Raw genomic sequence first — 18,550 nt, 5'->3', positions numbered from 1 at the left:
TCTGCACAATGATGCTAAGCCAACATTGACTAAATTATTCACGTAAGTTTGCTAATGTTTTCCTGAGTGGAGAAAATGTGTATTAAACACATGCATAATCTAAAAATAAAGCAAGTAATATGAAAACTGTTTATGTAGGATATATGGCCGAAGGCAGTGAATAGATAATGGCGTGTATTGATGCGGGTATGATCCTTTAGAATAGACAAAAGGATGGACCACCATAGAAGAAACGGTGAGGAGGTATGGCTAGCAGCTTTCATCACCTGAATTTGTGAAATATATATATATGATTATAACTTACTGCAGAACTTGGCAAAGCTCTGAGGCTTCTATAGAAGTTAACCACTGAATTCCTCAGAAACAGACTTATGCTGTGGGGGTATTTCCCAGGCTGCATGTGGCATTTATCAAACAGCGGTCAGTATAGTGGTAATCCAACACTGGTGAAGCCTGAATGGGTGGACTTTTGGACGAGTTTGCCAGTGATCAGAAATGTGAGGAATGTGGTGATGTTTGGGGCGCCACATGTACTTTCTTTCAGTCTGCGTTTTGAAGGAGATACAGCACACATGTGATGTATAAGAACGTGCGGTTTGAGGCATAGAGTACGGTGTCCAATTCAGCCCAAAGTTATGTGTCACACCCTCCTCAGGCAGTCACATTAATCATTAGGCCAAGCCGAAGAACAAGATCTAGGTGTTGCTTCCCTCGACCATCCCTTCCATGGCTACTGATACCACAATACACACACATGATGTCACTGGTTTGTGATGACTAAGAATTAAAAAAAAAAAAAAAAGAGTCCTTTATCCATTCAATTGACTAAAAGGTCACTTTCAATGAAGCCAAGAGCAGCTACATCTTAGATTACCTTATGCCATAATATACATTTAATACCAAACTGTAGTCAAAATTCTTCTCTTTCTTCCTCGCTGTTGCGTTGTGACGATGACAGCAAAAATATTATTATTATTTGATCAGACTGTGGTGTGATGACGAGCTCTTCTCTAGTGGTAAACAATGAAAGATAAATCTGTCAGTAGCTTGTGCTTCTGTGTTGATGGACAATAATTTATTTAAGCCAGAGAGCCGCCTTTGATTTATTGCTATCATAAATGTAACACACCAAACCACTAAAGACATCCAAACTCATTTGTATTTAATGGCTTTACACAATACACTTACAGTTACACTTAAGGCTATATCTTCCACTTGCCTAAATGTATTGTCATAATTAGGGATGTCCCGATACACTTTTTTCGCTTCCGATCCGATCCCGATACCTCAATTTCTGTGTTAGCCGATACCGATACCGAATACCAATACCAGTGTCGTGATCTCATGTTGTGTTTATAGCTATCTAGCTATATATCTCGTGTTGTGTTTATAGCAGACTCCTCACTCAAATGTGCACTTGCAGTTTGGACAACTCCAAAGCAAACTCCACATGTCCCAACATTTTATTTACCTGCCATAGTGTCAACTCCTTACCCCTGTGTCGGATCGGTGCGGTTAGACTGGCATATTCACCGATACCAATATGACCCGATATGACAAATAAGGGCCGATCCGATACTTTTCCCAATACCGATACAGTATCGGGACATCTCTAGTCACAATGGCACACTCACATACTGTAGTGAATATAATTTATAATCCTATTGATATGATAGAATGTGTACATGCATATAGATAGATTTTTCAATTATTTCAATCACATGCAAAACTCAGATGTGTGATGCACATCAGCTTTACCAGGTGTTACGTATGTTGGCTCTCAAGATGGTAATTTGCACGTCTAAAGTAGAATAATAAAGGCTATAATTATTTTTGAAATAAGCGTTCCCCACTTAAACCCATTACAGATGACTTGAAATAATTTACCCCGTTGTTTTAACACACCACATTGATGCTTCATTTGACGGTGAAAGAAAAATAAATGCATGATATAATAAAAACAATAACAGTAAATGATCAACAGTAGCCTCCTCAAAGCGTGCACGCATGCAGAAAAACATATCGGCAGTATTGGCGAGTCACCATGAGACTATTGTGACAGACTACAAATAGGTTCACTAAGTGACGGAGAGAGCAGCATTGAAACATGATATGCCTGAGAGTCTCTACACACACATCAAAACATCTGACAGTGGCATGTTCAAAAGCCAGGGTACTACGAAGTCTACGAGCAGTAATTGCGAAAGATTCATAGTTTGTCCGAGGAAACTGCCACTAATGACTAAAGTTTGATCATCAATCAAACTCAGTGAAATTCATTTGATTTGGTTGATTAAAACAGACAGTGTAACCTTTCTGTGACCAGAACCACAGATAATATTAAGACAGATTTGTGTTTCGGTGACAAAAATAACAATATATAAAATAATATTTCCAACAGATTTCAATTGTTTGTTTGTTTTTCCACGGAAATCAGTTGATACTTTTTCTCCAAAGCATGCATCAGAAGGTATCGGGCAACAATCCAGAGAGTTTCTGTGATGTGTTAGACTGTGTAAAAAGCATTACTCATACATAGTTGACTCGCCGTACACCAGGCAGTGGCAGATAACCTTGGTGGTGACAGGAAGGGCAGAGACACAAAGGTAGACTATAGAGTTAACAGAAACTCAATGGGGAAGTTGTATTTATGGAAGCTAAATGTTTGCGCAGTGATGAGCACTGACACACAAGGCACACACCTCACGCACAGCGAGCAGGTCAAACAAAGTGACACCGCACGGATCTGCAAATGGCACTCAGTGACAACGCCTATAGCCCGCAGGCATGCACAGACATGCAGTTAGGATGCGGTTCTCCTGTTCCTTTAATACAGCCAGTCTGGCAGCTGAAAGACATTTTGAATTCCTCAGACTGCGGTCCCCTGCTTATGCCGTCTGCGCTGACTGTCAGGTTTCACAGCTGCACGGCCCATGGACAACACCGATCTGTGGACAACACCGATCTGTGTGTGCAAGTCCATTTCTCTGCATATGCAGGGGATTAAGCTGCAATGTATTTTTGTCCCTCTAAACACCTTCATGTCCAACCACTGTTCACATCTTTCACACCCAGTCAAACACTGGAGAAGAAGAGGTATATGCATTGTTAATTCAATGCGTGGAAGAATGGCACATCTTCTTGATGATGTTTTGTGGGGGGAGGGGGGGAGATCAAAACAGGCTGTGCATCTGGGATCGTACAATCAAACTCAAAGGCAAGTGTGCAGGTGTTCTGTTTAGTGGAAACTATACTATTTCATAGGGAAATGTATTTCTACAGATTCAGTGAATATCAATCACACGGACGCACGCACACCAGGAGTGAGTCATCACAAGAAGCATTGTACCGCAGGCCGACCAAAGCGAACGCTTGGCGCTGCGTTTCTATTGACTGAGACTGAGAGAGGAGGGGAAGGAATGGCACCTGAGAGGTTCTTTCTACAGAGCTGATGGAGGCAGACAGCTCTCTCTATGATAGACTCTTTGAGATCAATTAAGACTAAACTATTTTAGTCAGAACACTAAAATTGATCGGCTGCTTGACTCTACTTTGAGTGGTTGATTTGTTCCCCATATAGTATTTAGTTCCACATACAGTATACTAAATTGTTCTATAAATGGCTTAATTTATTTTAACTAATTATGGCCCTTTTGTAAGACACCCCCTATAAGCCAGATTGTGTGGCCCATGGACGTACTTTTGTACTTCTCACAGGCTGTGAGCTAATGTGAGACATGAGCCAGGTATGGTGAGGGGGAGCTTTGCATCTGCAAGTTGAACTCAGCTCAGCTTCAATTTGTAGCTGTTTAGCTTTGTAGCTTTTGCAGCAGCTACAAACGTCAGATGCATCTTTGCATCTTCATGTCGCTGGCTTCCATTGACAATGAATGGTAGACTGTATCTTTGCATCTGCCCATGTGAACGGAGCCTTACTGAAGGTCATGTTCTATGCGTTATAGGCCTATACATTAAACATTCACTTTTACATTTAGTGTATGTGTAGTGGCCAGTACAAATTAAGTAAGGTATTGTATTGTGGACTTGAGACCAGGAGTGCCATCATAGCAGACATATGACTCACCTACACGTCTGTCACATACACAACAACACCAAGACATACAACAAGGACGTAATTTAAACTGTAGTCAAAAATAGATGTGTTATTGTGTCCGTGTTCAGACTCTTGACACATCCATTGTTCTTTCATGGAATGTGCCAGAAATATGATAATTGATGACAATTACACCGTGAAAGATTATGAGGAAATATGCCCAGCATCTCTGTGAGGTATTACCTCAAACAGAATACAGTTTGAAAATAATGAACAAGAGAAAAAAACAAAAGTACACAGAATCCAAGGGTTCATGGGAGACATTGAGGACGGTTGCCTTTGGCATCTCTACCTCCACAAAGAGAATGATGTAATGGTTAATTCATCTGAAGAGGTACAAGGCTTTCTTCTTCCAGACTGAATTCAAAGGCAGCTGTCTCCGCAGTGAGACACGGTGGAGCAAACAACTCTGCAAGGTTACATCGAGTCTCCTTTATATTCACGACATGACTTTGTGCTGAAACATAATAATCACGCCCCAAATGCCCTTGTCATTTATTAATGGTACATTCTGATTGCTGTCATGATGTCTTTAGTACAGCAGAATGATTCTGCTTCTCGTGTACAGAGTCATTTACCTCTTGTCTGTTATCAAGGACACAGCTTAATGGACAAAACAATATATCTGACAGCACCATTTAAAAGGTAGTGTGTGTTTGTTAAGCTAATAGCAATAGATATAGGTTATATAAGTCTCACGATAAAGCCAGGCCACCTGGCGAAGTAGATGACGCAGCTATTGTTTTCAGCAGAGGTTGAAGTGTTGAGTCACTTCCCTCACCCCCCATATACAGTATACACAATCACATGTATATACGTGTCTAAACACACACACACACGCACAGTTGTGCGCACGCACGCACGCACGCACGCACGCACGCACGCACGCACGCACGCACACACGCACACACACACACACACACACACACACACACACACACACCATCATTAATTATGTATTCTACTGAATGTGCAGTAGTACAGGTCTAGTCTACCTGTGTCACATCTCTACTGTATGTCAAATGCTCAATTTGTTTAAGGCAAACAGTGGTGTTGAACACAGTGATAAGCTTCTAGGAGGACACGTCACTGTGAATGTTGCTTCTGCACCACAGGAAACGGTGATGTTTCTCAGCCTGCCATGCTTAGAACGTCGGTCACCAGCTGACTTACACAGTAGTCAAAGCTGACCATTGTCCAATAAATTAGACCATCAAAAACATTTCCTCTCCTCTGGCTTGCAGCATAAACATCCACAAAGTAAATCTATGGTACAAAGGATCTCCAGTGAAGACATCAACGTAGTGTTGATCTTTGGGTTTTCCTGCTGCATGTTATATATATATGCACTTTATTTATGGCAGATTATCACGTTGGTTTTGGATCAGTGGCAGTGCTGAACTCGTTCCTTCGTAAGTTTGCGAAGGTCAAACTGAAACTTTCATTTTAACTGTAATAAATATGTTTCTGAATAGATTATTATTATATAGATGAATAGTATTATTATTATTTAAATTGTTCATCAGAAAAACATCAGAAAAACAAGTTGCACAAGGGGGTAAAGTTTGGGTTTGTTTTCGCTTGACATAATTCTTTGATCCTTGAGACAAGCTTGAAAGGTCTTTATCTAATATCCATCAGAATGAGTGAAATTGGAACAGTAGTCTCATTTTAAAGATCCTCTTTGGACTGACATGGTATTTCCCTTACCCTGCAAATAGTAGTAGTGTATATCTTTCATACTTTATAAAACTATCTAACATGTATGTCAGTATGTGCCTAAATAAATAATGCTACAGCCTAACAAATTCCTGTGTAAATGAAAGAAACTCCAATTCTGATTTGCCATTCTATCAATAAAGATATTTTAAATTAGAAGATTATCTTAAAATTATTAACTTGTTTCGCTCTTATTTTTGAGTGGTGTAAACCTCCTACAACTGGCTTTGTTAGTTTACGTGTCTGTTCGTACCAAAAAATGAGCATGGTTGCTATGGTCACCCAGTTCACACGGGTGTGATTTCATTACGTCAGACATTACGTCAGACCACAGTTGATCAGTCTATATAAGACCTTACACCACTCAGTTCACACGGGTGTGATTTTTTAATGAAGGAAACGTTTTTTTTGTCACTTTGGATGAATGTTTTATCCATTTAATCCCAGTGGAGAAAATAAATACCGGTAAACATTAAATTGTGTTGCATCATGGAGACCAAGGGACATTATGTGGAATTCATATAGCTCCATGTCATTATATAATGTATTGTACTATAAATTAACACATCTACTGTATAGAGTAAATAGAGCCGAGTGAGTTGGGAAATTAGCAGGCCCTGATTCAGTGGAAGGGTGTGTCTCTTTTTGTTAACAAGAAACAAGCAAATACTGCCTGATGACTCAATGACAGAAATCCATGATCACATCATCATCATACATCAATGTCTCAAAGCATCCACTTAGTCAGGTGTCAGGTGTCTATTTGGGATACTGTATACAAGTTGAATATTTAGTCTAGCATCAAATAAACACTGACACATTGTGAGACTTCATTCCCATGTGCTCACGTTGCGAAGAGGTGATAATGAGGAAAATGGCCAGGAAAATAAGATTGATCTCTTAGAAATCACAATATAACAAGGCACAACCCACTGACGTGTGGCACTGTGTGATGACTTCAAATATGCTAGTTAATGATGTCAGGACATGGCTGCTAAACTGTAGATGTCAGCTCTGTGACACTAATGATGTCTGCCCCCTGGCTTTTAAAGCCCACGTGTGCCAGCTGGTGGTAGTTGATTGTGGAACCTCTCCCATGTCTTATCTACAGCATGCACTGCATGATACCCTGCTGTGTGTGCACACAATTGTGCATGTCTGCATTGTGTGTGTGCGCGTGCGTGCGTGTGTGCGTGCGTGCGTGGCTGTGTGGATGCGTGCGTGCGCACGCGAGTGTGTATGTGTGTGTGTACGTGTGTGTGTGTGTGTGTGTGTGTGTGTGTGTGTGTGTGTGTGTGTTTGAGTCCAATATTTGTTCTCAGCAGTGTGAAGGCTGCTGGGTGGATCAGTAAAGGTCTTTACAATGCTGCATCGCCACAGATCAGTCTTCAGTGGCTTAACGCTGTGCAACGCAGGCAGACACATTATATCGTCGCTGTCAGGTGGAAACCTTGTACGTTATGTCCAAAACCGTTACTTTTCCGGAAATGGAAAATAATAACCGGGTGTATCCAATGGAGCAGTCAAAAAGCTACTTTCTATTGGTTAGATAAGACCACTTTCAACCTGGTGTCCCTATTTTGGGCATGTACGTCACACATTCACTGCCAGGTATTAATTAATTAATTAATTAAAACCGCCAGGGTTTTCGGGTGGTCAATCGGGGGAGAGGTGAACCGGATGTTTAAAAAAAAAAAACGCTGTGTGTTGTGACGGACGGAAAATAGGTTTTGTAACCGCGATCATCGGTTCTTTATTTATGGGCCGTTGAATAAAGTTTGTTTTGACCAAAAACGCAATCTGGGAAAAGAATCTGAGATAAATGCATTTTTCTAAATCTGATAACATGGAGGCAGATGGCATGCGATTTCTGTTGCTTAGCGACCTAGAACCATTGGCGCAGAGCGCAATATATCCTTAACCATTGAAAAGACCACGACGGAGATCTCTGTCATTGCGGCAAAGCATTGTATTAGACTTGATGGAGAGCTCTGTCAATGGCAGGAAATGTGTTAAGTCCAATTATTTTAAAATAGCAAAAATAGTCAATCTTCAACAACCAGTTACCGTTGTGTGACACTGTCTTAACGACAAAGAATAAAATGGGACATCCATTGATGGGGAAAAAAGAAACGAAACAAAGAAATACTGTATGGATATACAAGGTTACTTATTAGTATAAGTCTTATACTAATGATTGTGCTTGCAAAGACAATGTGAAATAGGGAGAACTGGGAAAGACAGGAAAGACCAATGAGCGAGAAGAAAGGCATTTCTATAGTGTGAATAGTTGAATACCCACATACACACAGCTCTTTTTCCTGCTCTTTGAAGCTTATATTCTTATATTCATATGGTTCCTTTTGAGCTCACTTGTTGTATAACCAATTATCTACCCAGGGCTGGGAACGTTACTCTCAATTGTAATGCATTACATATTATCTGCTTAAAGTTGCAATCAGTCTGGATTCTCGCCACACAGGAATGTAATGTAATTAATTTCATTATGTTTCAATTATTCTAAAGTTAAATGGGCAATTTATTCCACTTTACAGACTGGCAGTTGAACAGTTCACTTTAATAATGTACAATCCCAGTTACTCAAAGTGTAATTGCAAATTTGATAAAATTACGTTTCAGATAAGAAAATAGCCGTTTCCCTTTAACCGTGTCTTACATTATACAATTACCACCAGAATGTTGAAGTGGTTGGCTGCTTTAGCATTCATAAAGCTGACTGGCCCCTGGGGTCATTGGTTTGTTTCTTACACGCTGTGTGACAGAGATGCCCTATACCCCCTATGTTACATAACGCGTCTCTTTCTTCTCTGTCCATCCACCCTCCTTTCCTCTCCTTCACTCTTAACCCAGCTGGAAATATGTTTATGCTGATGATGTGTCAAAAACAGCCTCCCTAGCTTTCCTTAACTGCTGCTGTCAACATTCTTGCCCGAATTCTGCAAAGCATTAAACTGAATAGCATTGAAAATTCAAGGCTGTTTGGGTTCGTTCTCATAAATTTCAGTTGAAGGTCCTGAGACTGAGGTGCTTTTGTTTGGTCAGATAGGAAACATGCACATTGCACACTGTAAGCACCTGTGTTTCTTTAATTTTTTAATTTTGAGCATTCATTTTGAGGTGAGTAACAATACATATTGCCATTCCAGTGTGAAAAAAGAAAAGAACAAATAATGTCCTCCTTCTGAGTTATAATGTATCCCCTCATGTGGACACATCCAAAAGTGATCATTGGCCAAACCTTCCTACCCTGAGTCTTTAGCATCATCAGTATTTAATATTCCTCCTCCATGTGATGTAATTTCGCTATGGAAAAACATATAATAGGAGTGCTTATTGGTAGGAGTTGAACGGAGGTGTCCTTTGGCATGTCCTTCACTGCGGCTCTGGTTGGCTGCTATAAAATGGCTGATCAAGACATGTCTTAGCTCAATAACTCATATTACAGCTAAAGAAAGATGCTGTTGCCTATATTCACATGGAGACCATTTTGCTTTTACATCACATTTAAGTATGTGTATAACGTACCAATACCAAAGTGTGATATGTGAATATGGTCTGTTTGGGATTCAAGTGTTGTTGAGCAAGGCTTGCATGGCTGCCTCCAGTACCTCCACCACTGGTGGGTGAATGTAACGCACAATGTAAAGTGCCTAGGATAAAGGTACCGTAGAAGTGCAGACCATTATTTTATGCCACCTGCCATTTATATGCTTTGTCCTTCTCTTTTGTCTTCCACAGTGTTCATATGCAGCTTCATGGTGGCAGCTCCCATCTTCGGTTACCTGGGAGACCGCTTCAACAGAAAGGTCATCCTGAGCTGTGGCATCTTCTTCTGGTCCATCATCACACTGTCCAGTTCATTCATCAGCAAAGAGGTACGCCCACACCTCCTCTCAGATACAGGGGTTCACAATTCTTTATTTTTTTTTAATGATTTTCAGCTCAGGACCCAAAAGATACATTTGGTGTCCAACTTACAGAAATACATTATGAATTAACCATTTAATGACACACATGTTAGATGCAAGACCCCCTATACACCTTTGTGGACGCTCTTCATGTCTCTCTCTCTCTCTCTCTCTCTCTCTCTCTCTCTCTCTCTCTCTCTCTGGCTGTCTGCCAATCAGCTAATGAAGGCACATTCCAGAACTGTCTCAATTACAATGGATCAGAATACAGTATAAGGCTGCTGCTCTTTGACAAGCCGATATAGATTTGATACCTCTAAAAGCCCATGTGTGTGTGGTGGGTGGTGTCATAGGCATTGAGAAGCAGTATTATAGTTATCGGGGGCGGTGAATCCAGCAGAGGTTTAACAGGCTTTAAACATGAGTGTGTGTGTGTGTGTGTGCGTGTGTGTGTGTGTGTGTGTGTGTGTGTGTGTGTGTGTGTGTGTGTGTGTGTGTGTGTGTGTGTGTGTGTGTGTGTGTGCGTGCGCGTGCGCGTATGTGTGCCTGTGAACATACTGTTACAGGTCTGTGTAAAAAGGCAGTCTTCTATTCAGAAGTTCATAATAAAATAGACCAGCTTATGGGCAATTTGTTGTCAGAGGAATGTACAGTATATGACATAGGGGCTAAATGGAAACAAGTGGTGCTATCCCTTTTTGACTAAGTATTGACTGCACTCTGTTGCTGTTTTACATTTCTGTCTAATAAACTATTCAATCAATCAAACAGTGAAAGCCAAGCCAATCCAGTATATGCAGTACATGGATCATGAATTCTCCCACTGTTTCATGTCCACATGCAACTAAGCCTGTTCCCTGCAGTGGGATTGGGATAGACTGACAGTTCACAGATGCAGACCGGTGGCCCCAGAAAGACATGCGTTGACTAAATCCCCTGTGGAAATCTCCACAAGAAGGCAAGATGGCTGCCTTTTGCCTAAGGGGAAAAACATTCAGGTTGCTTCTGCCGGTCCTAGTTAAGTTGACAGGAAAGGTCCAGATGCCCCACTGTCTCCCTCTGCCACATGACACAAAGGCCAAGGTTGATGAGGTCATGAGGAGGCATCCTCGGCACCCACCATGGTTTGCCTTCATCTTGCGCCCATCTCTAGAAATTACCCTGACCCCGGGTCAAGCTAACAAGATGACAGTAGATGTCTCTTACGCAACAGCTTGACAGTGCAATTACCATAAAATGTCCAATGAAAAATTAATAACCACTTACAGCTGAAGCGTATCATCATGTATCACTCGGGGGCATTAGAGATGGCTTGCAGTCAAATTGTTATTTACGTCTTATATAACAATGTGTCGGGCTGAAGTAAAATTATAGCTGTTTTACTCTTCTTACAGTGTTGCCTGATTACCCAATTACTGTACAGTGTTACTCATAAACAGGCCACTTCAAGATAATCTGAGAATAGTCCGGTCATTTCCCCTTTATATAATGCTCCAGTGACCAGTGGGGGTCTACTGTGAATTTCCTTCTATCCCTATAGAACCAAAAAGATTTTTTTTGGTGTGCAGCAATAATGCTTCTTTGAAAATATGCACATATGCTTGCTTCTTTTTGTCACAACTTCATCTTTATTTATACTTTAATCCCAGTGGAAGGGGGACTCATTTTATTCAGTTTCCCCTCATAAATATGAACTAATGCTGGTACTTGCCTGCAGAGTGTAGGATATAGTTCTGCCTAGTTTTAATACTAGAGGTTCGGCGCTCACACCTACATCGCACTGCCGATCCGACCGATATGTCTGAGTCATGGTGTCGGTGGTTGGGGACAGCCACATATCCAAACTACCACACTCCCTTGAATCCTTGCCAATGTGCGCGCCGAGTTTTAAATCGGTTGATCCCATATATGCATATATGACCATATACGTAAATGTATGGGCATACCGGATCTCCATACAGTAAAGTATCAGGGAGTATCAGGTTGTTTATGGTTATGTCTGAGCCATAGTGACTTGCCCTGGTCCTGCCTGTATATGGTTGCGATCTACAAGCTGTGATCTTGTAGATCAGCTATTTTCGTCAAATTGATTTGGTGTAGAGGGGGATAAGGAGGGGGCCAAATACAGACCCACAGTTAACTATGGAATCATGCATTTCCCGTCAGTGTGTTGGTCGGGCACGTGTCAGTGTGTTGGTCGGGCACGTGACATCACGTGACATCATCAGTGATGGAGCACGTGACATCATCAGTGATGGAGCACGTGACATCATCAGTGATGGAGCACGTGACATCATCAGTGATGGAGCACGTGACATCATCAGTGATGGAGCACGTGACATCACGTGACATCATCAGTGATGGAGCATGTGACATCACGTGACATCATCAGTGATGGAGCACGTGACATCACATGACATGAGGGATGGAGATCCCTGATGTGTTGCTTGATTTGACTGATACCTGTCCATTTAAACTCTAGACAGGCCTGCCCCAAATAAGTGCAGCCACACCCGGCAGCCGGCGAAAACTAGAGTTATCAACAGGCCTGAAAATTAAGATCTTACCCCCCATGCCAAAGCACCAGCACTCGCCCAGCAGTCTGCTGTCACCCAGGCGGATGTGTGCAGCTTCTCGCCCTCAGGCGTCTCTGGTATATAGGGTTTATATTAAGTGGTGAAATATTTTCACAATTCAAACCCACTCACAGTGAAGGTTTGCAGGACATCTGCTAACCTTTAATCATCATATCTCTGATAACAAATCCAACTTTTGAACTTCTGAGCCAATTTCTGAGCCAACTTCTGAGCCTTGTCTCCCCTTGGAGTCAAGGGGTGTCTTTATTGGATTAAGATGGCGATTGCTGGCACTCTTAAAAAAGAATGTCTTTGGCTTTGGATTTTGCCATTTCATACCATCTGTCGTTTCTCAAATCCTTTGGTCCTTTCTTCTAAATATCACAATAGATTTCAATTTTGGGATACTTCCACGAAACCTCTCCAGTCTTTAAAACAATCCATATGTGAAATGTTTAGTTTGTGTCTGTTGTTGAGCTTTTTGATTTACTGAGACCTCTTTTCCAATTCCTAAAGTGCCAAGTTATTTTTATGTCCATTCCCTGGCTTCAAAGCAGCTATATTTCATTGTGTTGTTGTCTGTGCTACTACTGGCCCATCACAACCAAGGGGAGTCCATGGTCTGGTGACCACACAGAAAAACAGCTAGCAGATTCCACCAAACGATGGGCCATCTAGAGAAGAAAATAGACTTGCCATAATTCTTTCAAGTCAACAGACAAACATGAAGCTACAATCACAGTTGTAAGTCAATCATAAACACACAGTAGCAGATATAATCTGAAACCAGTGGCTGAAGAAAACAGCTTAGCACAGCTGTAAACACATATCATTGAAAACCAGCATGGGCGACTACCACACCACAGGCAGTGTCAGGAGTTAGTCTCCCCAGAGTCACAACAGGGCTGGGCAGTGTGTGTGTGTGTGTGTGTGTGTGTGTGTGTGTGTGTGTGTGTGTGTGTGTGTGTGTGTGTGTGTGTGTGTGTGTGTGTGTGTGTGTGTGTGTGGTGTGTGGTGTGTGACTGTGCGTGTGTGTGTGTGTGTGTGTGTGTGTGTGTGTGTGTGTGTGTGTGTGTGTGTGTGTGTGTGTGTGTGTGTGTGTATGTGCGTGCGTGCTTGCATGCATGCGCGCACGTGCGCGTGAATGTTTATTTTTGTGTCTTGTCATAAGACCCATCCCTTACGAAGTTACGGGAATATAAGACGTCTATTTGCGTCACTTAACCATATGAAATCTAGGTTTTTACAACTATTAAATATGTTTTGACGCAGCTCGTGATATGAAAAGCAGTAGAAGTTAAAGTGGAACTCATTCTCAATATCATTAATGTCATTAAGTGCAAATCCGCTCTTCTTCTATTACTCCGAGTCCTAGTCTATACCTAGAAGTCTCAAGGTGCAGGGAGTACGGAGTTGGGCACATAGCAATCTTTGTCTTTTGAGAATATACAAATAACCAAATGGAGTTGTAGTACAAGACATCATGTTATGTATAAAGCTCACTAAGTAGTAATATACTGAATTTAATAAGCCAAATGTTTAAATTATCAGAAGATATTATCAGAAGATATTAATGCATGGTCACTTCTCTGTACACAATAAAGACAACCAAAACTAGTGTTTTATAGGAAAGAGTGAAAGAGTGCCAGCCGCCTGCCCTCATGTCTCTGCTCACTATAAAACAACCCACACAGAGACTTTATTTTACTGAGATGTTGTGTTTCTAATATAAACTCCATTGTCAACCATTTGTTAGACCAGTAAAACCCTCTGAAACCATTCACTGGAACGTCCAAGAGAAACAGGAGGAAAACTGCTCTTCAGTAGTTAAAGTCGTGAATTGCTAAACCGAGGCAGCCTGACCCCGACTAGAAGAATCCAGTGCAAATTTGACAGAGGTTACATCTGTTATGTCCAAAGCTGCAGTGTTTCAGTGACAAAAGAAAAAGCATTCATACTTAACTTATTGTTAGTGTCACATGGTGTTGTGACCTAAGGTCAGATGAGGACAGCTGTGTATGGAACTTATCAACATTCTGCATTCAGTGCTGTATTTTGTTAAGCCCACTCACATTATGCCTATACTGTCCTTCACATTTTGAATGCTGTCTTCATAATTAGCAGTCACCAACATGAACAGTAAATAGTCAAAAGAGCACCGCAAATATGTACAGTATATTCAACTGCACTGCACTGCCTAAGGAGATGGTGTGTGTGAGATTGAACATAATTAGACTGAATTGGATTTTAACAGGTAGATGTACATGTATGCAAAAGGCCTTTTTTCAAAGTTGAAACAGCGAAACATTTATTTGCATAGGACTAAGGAGTTCCTTAGCATTCTCTCGTAGCTATGGCACCCAGACCCCCGTTGGATGCAACTTCTAAACCAGCATGATACATTCTGGTAGTTAGGAACCTTTTATGTTAGGAACTCTTAGGGTTTGAAAGCCTGTAAGTATTTTGTTTATGCTTTGTAACCCTGTTTGGAATAGTAATGTTGATGTATTTATAGATCTGCAATTGAGTAAGCAAAGCAGGGAGGTGTCAAACCTTCACAGTGTTCTGCTGTGACTGACTCTTAAGGTGAACAAAAGTAACCCTCCTCTTTCCATAGAAATGAGTTCTAACATATATTTCTATACCCTCTGTTCATCTGTCTTTCCCTGCAGTACTACTGGCTGTTTGTGCTGTCCCGAGGTCTGGTGGGCATCGGTGAATCCAGCTACTCTTCCATCTCTCCTACCATCATAGGCGACCTGTTCACCAGCAACAGTCGGACCATGATGCTCTCTGTGTTCTACTTGGCCATTCCCCTTGGAAGGTGAGAGGCAAACCCAACCTGCACTCAATCTCATACATAACTCTGAGAGTAGCAAACGGCAAGAAATACACTCACTCTTTTAATGATAATGTTAGATAGATGTGAGGATCATTTCATCCTATTCAACCAAACGTTCTGCAACCAAATTCCTTACAAATGGATGTAGTCATTTGTGACATTAATGCATGTCACCAACATTTTGGTGACATGCAATATAATTTGAGAAAAAAAGAAGTTATTTCTGAACATGGCTGTCTAATCGTACAATAATCAGAATTCACTGTGAAAACTTGGTTCTTCAGCCATTCTCAAGGCCATTGCCTCTAGCAGAGGGGCCTACATCATCACTCTGACAATCTGTGTTGCTTTTGATTTGTCGTCTCTGTGATACAGAGAGCACTGGTATTTATAATTTTTCTTACCAATGAAGACACAGAGATAAGATTGAAAGGCGGTGGAGTATTCCTTAATGTGAAGTCAACGTAAGTTCAGTCTGATATGGTTGCTGAATTTGAAGGCATTTTGTCATATACAGGATTCGCTGAATGTTCATATTAAGGAGGTCAGGTTTACTGCCAAGTTTGTAACTGACTTTGTATTTATAAGCAACAGGAATTTATATAATGTATACTATGTTGAACATGTATTTCTTTTTAAAATCAGTTGAAAATATGTTGTTTTTGTTCGACACCATAGTCTTTCCGTTCAATATAAAGCAACTCCAATCTCAAAGGAAGGCTTTTTGGAAATGTGAGATGAGTATAGGAGGTTTTTATCGTACACCTTTTCAGTTTGGTCATAAAAGGGTCCAAGGTAGAAAACAAACAATGTGATAAAAGATACACGCTGGTACATGTAGCACAGAAGGCTCTCGAGGTTTGTAGTAGTTTACAGTTGAAAGCTTCACAGCATATGGCAGGACTGTGACAAAGCTGCACTTCTGTACAGCATGAATACACAATCACATGCACATAGACAGAGGCTTGCTATAATCTCAACATGATGCCACCAACATCCACTATACATTATTTATCAAGCAATTATGCCAGTTCAGTTCAGCTTCTACTGAGTACTGATGAATTACATAAGTAGACCTCTTAGAAAGAACATATAGTGAAGGGCGAGAAGCAAGGTCGTGTGCACACATCCGCCTGGGTGGCGGCAGACTGTTGGGCGAGCGCTTGCGCTTCGCCATGGGGGGTCAGATCAACATATGGAATGTCAGAACAGGTTAGCTCCATATATGGACATCTAATGCCCAAACTACAGCAGCTGCAACTCCTTGCAACTACTCGACACTTGCAACAAAACAAACGACACCAATGCAACTCCTTGCAACTGCCATTGGGAATAATGGCTGCAAGTAGTTGCAAGGATGATCGAGTTGCATGTTGCAAGGAGTTGCATGTTGCAAGGAGTTGCATGTTGCAAGGAGTTGCATGGTGACCCTCTGGTGTGGTTAGGGCTTAAGGGTGGCAGTAGGGGCAGTGTCTTGAGTGTACAGGGTTTGATGAGGGCCCAATACGTATTGATCCTGTTAACATTGCGGTCATATGTAACAAATGTAGAAAAAAAGGTAAAAGAGCAGCATCCTACTATAACTGCTCTAAATCTTTGTATGTGTCTGCGCATCTGTAGTATGTGTATCTCAAGAACCAATTGACTTCAAACTCTGTATATCGCAGAGGACCCAAGGGAGTTCAGTGCCCAGTGGCAAATCGGTCTGATAGGCACTCGTTCAGAACTGCCAATTTGACCGATATGCCCACATAGGCATTTATGGAGATCCATTTGTCCGGAACCATATATAGACATCAGGGACATCAGGGACCTCCATATATGGGTATAATAGGGACACAGACAGACATACAGATACTGGGCATAAAAGGGACACAGTCAGACAGACGTATACAACGGGTACTCTAACAATCGGTACAACGGTATTGCAACTGTATTGCAACGGTATTGCATAACCGGGTGGGGCATGCATTCACTTGCATTGCAGAGTAGTTCATTCAGTACTATGAACTATATGTTAGGTTAATGCTGCCCTCATTCTGTGACCACGTGTATAGTAATCAACAAATCGTCACACAGTGGTCGAGATCTCGAGAATTAGTTCGGTATTATGACAAATAAATCTGTAATATTTAAGTCTAGAATTGTTTTTGTATCATGTTGACAACATTTTTGACAAAAAGCATTCCGCTGTGGAATGTGGAATGATCAGGTAAGAATGTTGGGTCACAGTAAACTGCCCAGCAACCAAGACAATAGGAGGTGAAAGAGGGGGCCTCAGTAAAGTGCAGTCAGACATCCTATGTACTCCTCTGCTTGTTTGTCTTTACTGAGGTTGTTATGACCGTTTCCAGGAAATGACCTCAAGAATGAGCCTGGTTTCACAGGAAATGGATTCCCCTGCTCTCTAATCTGTACACTTGGCCCATGTGGGTGCTGTCTCTGTGTGTGTCGCCCGTTGGTTGAAGTGACCCTATTTCTCAAGTTTTATTGTTGGTGTTGAACTTTCCAAACAGTCTCTGGGTGGGGAGACTCAGATAAGATTAGCTGTTAGTCACTCACTGGAAATCATATGCTGTGTGAGTCCGTTATACTGTAGGCTACTGTTATTTTTGGAGCACTAATCAGCAACATGTAAGCACCACATTAGGCCGTTTCCCTGTTTCATGTATGTATGTGTGACTATCTATGTCTGTGTGTTTTCAACCAGTTAAACGGGTCACAGCCTTTAAGAAACCTATGCTGATAAGAACCTTGTAAAGTCTTCTTGGCAGTTGCTCTTGACCCCAGTATTGCTCCAAAAAGGGTTAATAGCAACTCCTGGTCAAGGGAGTTGACCAGGAGTACTCTATACAGTACTCACGTCCTCTATAGGGGGAGAGCGTAGTGACGCGTTCGGTAGGATTTTGGAATTATTTGGGCGCCATCTTCCTGCCTACATGTAGGCTAGTAGGATGCTAGGCTACTTGGCTGCCAGTCTGTAGTTCGTAAGTTTGCTTGTCAGTGACGCTGGTGTGTATACTGTCACTTCAGTACACTATCTTCCATCTCTCCTATCTTTGACTTGTCACAACTCTTCTACTCTATGGCTCTGGATCGACGGTGGTAATATTATTATTCGCCGTTAGAAAATGTTCGGGTGTTCTGATCTGATAGCCGCCTCCCCTCCCCTCACGTCAAAACAGTTCTCAATGTTTACATCTTACTTGACGAGAGGACATGTGGACATATCCTTACGGAACCAGGGAGACGGGGAAAAACACCACGAGAGTCAAACATGTGTTCTCCCAAATCAAAGAAACCATACAGCGTGTATTTAATTATTTGATCATTAAGCAGCAGCCTACTACTATAGCCTACTAGCCTACTG

At 41.5% G+C, this 18,550-nt stretch overlaps 1 protein-coding gene across 2 annotated transcripts in view; it reads left to right on the top strand.

Moving 5' to 3' along the window:
• The window catches only part of spns2 (SPNS lysolipid transporter 2, sphingosine-1-phosphate), a 70,923-nt gene that overhangs the window by 29,075 nt on the left and 23,298 nt on the right, over positions 1 to 18,550 (top strand). For both annotated transcript variants that reach the window (XM_079508440.1, XM_079508441.1), the window contains exons 3-4: positions 9,593 to 9,729; positions 15,011 to 15,162. In XM_079508440.1, the coding sequence (XP_079364566.1) occupies positions 9,593 to 9,729; positions 15,011 to 15,162 (289 nt within the window). The remainder of the gene's footprint in view (positions 1 to 9,592; positions 9,730 to 15,010; positions 15,163 to 18,550) is intronic.

The sequence above is a fragment of the Electrona antarctica genome (genome assembly GCF_951216825.1).
Source record: "Electrona antarctica genome assembly, chromosome: 8".
NCBI classification, from domain to species: domain Eukaryota; kingdom Metazoa; phylum Chordata; class Actinopteri; order Myctophiformes; family Myctophidae; genus Electrona; species Electrona antarctica.
This window is presented reverse-complemented; position numbering and strand designations above follow the sequence as displayed.